Here is a 4,257-nt window from a genome sequence, read left to right as displayed (position 1 = left end):
GGAAACACAACAGCTATGATCCAGGCTTCGATAATTTTTACCATTCATTTTTTTGGGTTTCCCTTTTCTTTTGGAAAATAAGTTCGTCAAAACTTATTAACATGGGATCTAGTTTCAAAATCCTCGACGCAAGAAATCTAACGGTGAAAATTGTTCGGAATTTGGATGCGAATAAATAAATATATGGAAAAAGGAGAACTCTCATGTTACAACAAGTGGCGCACTCAGTGTCTGAGAAGGTGGGAGTGATCTTTGCAAGTGCTAACCTTTAGAGCAACTCTAGTCAATCTCCTAAATTTAGAGGAGTAAACGATCAAGTATCCTTTAGTGTAGTATTTTTACTCCTCCGAATTTTGGTCATTTCTAGTGGATCCCCTAAACTTTAGCCAAGTAAAAAAGAATTGTGTGGTACAAGCGCAAATTTGATGTAAACGAGCATGTATAAACCTACTAAAATGAAATCCAATGCCGATGAACCTACTAAGTGCAGTATTTTTACTTCTCCAAGTTTTGGTCATTTCTAGCGGATCCCCTAAACTTTAGCCAAGTAAAAAAGAATTGTGTGGCACAAGCAAAAATTTGATGTAAACGAGAACGTATAAACCTACTAAAACGAAATTCGATGCCGATGAACCTACTAAAATGAAATTGGTTACATATTTACATTGACATTTGGATGAACTTAAATGGAAACTTAGACTTACATAATTGAAACTTACCAATCACTAACTGTCTCTTTGGCGAGCCTCTTCAGTCGCCTTCCCGCCAATCATAGGGTTGGCGCCTTGGTGGTCATCATTGTTGTTGTCGCCGCCGTCGTCGTCATTGGTAGACAGAACGATGACATCCGTCCCCGGCCGCTAACTACTCGTACAAGGCGTTCCGCCTCGACATGCTCTGGGTAGCGGCGGGGGAGCTACGCAGCCTCCGCCGTGATGCACTTTTGAGCCTCCCGGTCCTCCCTCCTCTCCTGCGCAGAGACCACCCATGGGACGATGGGATCCGGCCGCAAGATCTCTCCAAATGCCAAGTTTTGATGGACGTCCGCACCGTGATGGGGGGACTGACATGATACCGTAAGCCAGCGCCGCTTGCTCGGCGGAATGGAAGGGTCCAATCGAAATCTTCTTGTGGGTGTGCCGATTGGTTATCTCGGCGACCCACGTTCCCGAGTTCCGCTGCCGCACACCGATGTACTGCCTTTCTGGCGGCGGCGGGAGGTCGGGGAAGCCGTGTAGGCGTCCGCGCAAGGAAGAAGATGCGCCAGCGGCGCGGGAGGAAGAGGCCACGGCGGTGGCACCTGAGGAAGTACCTCCATGGCCTCTGGAGCGCTCATGGCGGCGCGGATCGGCGCTGCGGATGGGCGGCGGCGGGATCCAGGCATACCCGCGATGGGCCGGCGCCAGAGTGAGTGGGTGCAGGCGAGCTTGGTCGGCGGGAATTGGGTGGAGGGGCAGCGGAGAGGAGAAGAGAGGAGATGTTGGATTTGTATTCCATGACTGGAAGGATAATAATAAGTAAATTTAAGGGCCACGCGATGCTTGGAGTAAAAGTTTTGCTCCTCTAAGGTTTTTTTGCTTCTGCTAGGTGCCGGTTAGAGGAGAAAACCCGGTTTTCTTCTTCTTCTTCTTCTTCTTCTCTAACGGGTGGTTCTAGAGGATAGCTCTTTAACTAGTGATCCCGTTGGTGCTTTCCCGGATAAACGTCGACATTCTCGTCGTGTAAAGACGTCATTTTGCCGAAAGGAACACCGATTTGGACGGAGTGGTAGGAATCAAAGAGAAAGCACAATACTTTCTTTGATGAGAGTGAGGCAGAGTAGACGACCCATGAAGTCTCTCCCCCTCCAACTCCGCAACCTCTGCTCTCAAAAGTGATCTCTAACCCCAATCATTCAATCACACCCAATTTGATTATCTCTCCAACTCATAGTGGGGCTCCATTCTTGAAAAGTTGACAGCTTCTCCTTCTCTTGGCCACCGCGCGATGGAGCCCATCACCCCGTCCACCTAACCCGCCATTGTCGTCTCCTTGCCACTTTCCTCTGCCTCCGGCCTCCAGCTCATCGGCATCTTCCTCTGTCTCTGGATTGATCCACGGAGCTTCCATGATTCTTTGGTGATGGTCCGCGAGCTCCTGGCCGTGCTGGTGCGCGCGGCGCTGCAGTGGGCGCTGGCGTCGCTGCTCCTCGCCAACGGCGCCGCCTTCTGCCTCATCGCCGCCGCGGCCTCCTCGCTCCGCCTCGGCCCGCCCTGCCTCCTCTGCGCTCGCGTCCACCGCCTGCTCTGCCCCTCCTCCTCTGGCGACGCCGGTTGCAGCCAAGAAGAAGACGACGCCTTCCGCCGCCTGCTCTGCGACGCTCACGTCGCCGCCATCGCGCGCTTAGGCGCACAAGAAACAGAGCAGCCGGCGTGCTCTCCTTCTGATCACGTCCACACAGGGACGAAATATGACTCAGATAAATCTCGAGGTAACCAGTCTATCGATTGCTTATTTTCTTGGAACTAGCAGCGTGGCGTGGCGTGGCACCAATGGTCTGTCTCTGCAGGAATCGCTAGAGAATACTAGTATCAGCAATTAGCAACCACAAAATGATTCTGCATAGCAACATGAATTTCGGTATTTTTATCTGGTCGAGTTGTCGGTGATATACCACAAGATGATTGCGGTGGATGCAGACACACCTCTGATAGGATAAGAAAATGGTACGAGTTCAACAAGACAGCAATAATGCATCCATTTGCTAAATATGATCTGCTGATGGACTGCATGAGAACTGTTCAGGGATGTCACTCTTGGGAATCAGAAGATGGGAATGCTTTTCAGGGGGTGTTTGGTTCAGAAGTCCTAGGACTTTTTCTAGTCCCTGTATAAAAAGTCCCTCCCGTTTGGTTTCTAGGGACTTTTTATGGACTTTTTCTAGTCTCTGGGACTTCCCTGAACCAAACACCCCTCAATGGGTTTCAACTGCCCAAAATTGAGTTACAAGGAACCTGAACCCAGTTTGGCACTTGCGCACTTCAGTAGTTCTGAATGAAAAAGGTGGTCCACCTGCCAGCTCAGTGTTTTTTCTTTTCTTTTGAAAGATCCAACATGCTGCCGGCATTCATTCATTGATTTAGTAGAAGAGAGCGGAAAACAGGGTCGATCAAGTGATCGCATGAATGATACTGAAAACAGAAAAGAGAAGGAGCCCCTGGGCTCAAGCTATTCTAACTCCTCACAAGATTTTCCTTCTCCCCGAATGTGCAGCAGTTCCTTTCTTTTCAAATTTCTCAGTTGATCAGGATAATCATGGATTTTATAGCCCATCTTGCCACGCCGGGAGCCGTCTGCCGACCGATGCTGTGAACTGTGAACGGCATCGGCAGGGTTGCCGAATTGCAGCTCAGTGTTGTTGTTGAACAACTCCAAGTGCAGTAAACATATGAATGAAGCTGGAACCGGCCAAACAACAATTTGTGCGGTTTTTCCATTTCTCGGCTGCCTGGAAATCCTAATTGTGCCAGTGATTGTTGCGGGAAGAAGAGGTAGGCCGCAGCATCCCGGCGAGGCCGCGCCATGAGCGAGTCAGAGGCGCGACCTCGTAGGTGAAGGCGAATTGGAGGTTTGACATGCGCTAGGAGACCGGTCAAGGAAGAAGTCGACGATCTGGCCGTTTATTTTTCATCTAACGGTTCAGATTATTCCAAATCGACTGACCCTATCATTTTTTCCAGTCAATTGAAGGATAGGTGGACCTTAATTTGTGATAAATATTTTTTATGCTTTTGGCCTTTTCCTACTAGTATACTCTATTACTTCAAATGTACATTAGCGAATCCAACTGAAAAAACTGTACATCAGCGAATGAAAATGGTCTTGGAATTCTTCGTGTTGACAACTGATAGTTGACATTGTGCTCAGGTCTAGAGTCTCAACGCGTCGTCTCCATCGGTAGCGAGATCTGCGAGCAAGATCGTGGCGCCGACGACGACCAACCCCGTGCCACCAACCTCAGCGTCCTCCGAAGAACGTCGAGCACCGACAGCGGCGAAGGCCCGTACGTATCCCTATTCGAGCTCGCTCCCCTCGTCGCCCTCCCGGAAGACACCCTGCCGGATTACGATGCCAAAGAAGCACCTCACGGCCACGGGCACGGGACGGCGAAGACGGCGCACGACGAGAGCGCGTCCCCGAGCGCCGCGGCAGGCGGCGAGCAGGCGCTGACCGTGAGCGGCCTCGTGGCCGCCCTCCGCGCCCAGCGGAGGGAGCTGG

General features: G+C 50.8%; 1 protein-coding gene across 1 annotated transcript; it reads left to right on the top strand.

Moving 5' to 3' along the window:
* Window positions 1–1,822: 1,822 nt before the first annotated feature.
* On the top strand, window positions 1,823–4,253 carry LOC119344789 (the record flags this gene model as incomplete). Its single annotated transcript, XM_037615130.1, has 2 exons — window positions 1,823–2,470; window positions 3,907–4,253. Coding segments are annotated over exons 1-2 (696 nt in total), but the record flags the coding sequence as incomplete, so codon positions are not given.
* Window positions 4,254–4,257: the final 4 nt, after the last annotated feature.

Source organism: Triticum dicoccoides, unplaced genomic scaffold, assembly GCF_002162155.2.
Source record: "Triticum dicoccoides isolate Atlit2015 ecotype Zavitan unplaced genomic scaffold, WEW_v2.0 scaffold186057, whole genome shotgun sequence".
Taxonomy (NCBI): domain Eukaryota; kingdom Viridiplantae; phylum Streptophyta; class Magnoliopsida; order Poales; family Poaceae; genus Triticum; species Triticum dicoccoides.
This window is presented reverse-complemented; position numbering and strand designations above follow the sequence as displayed.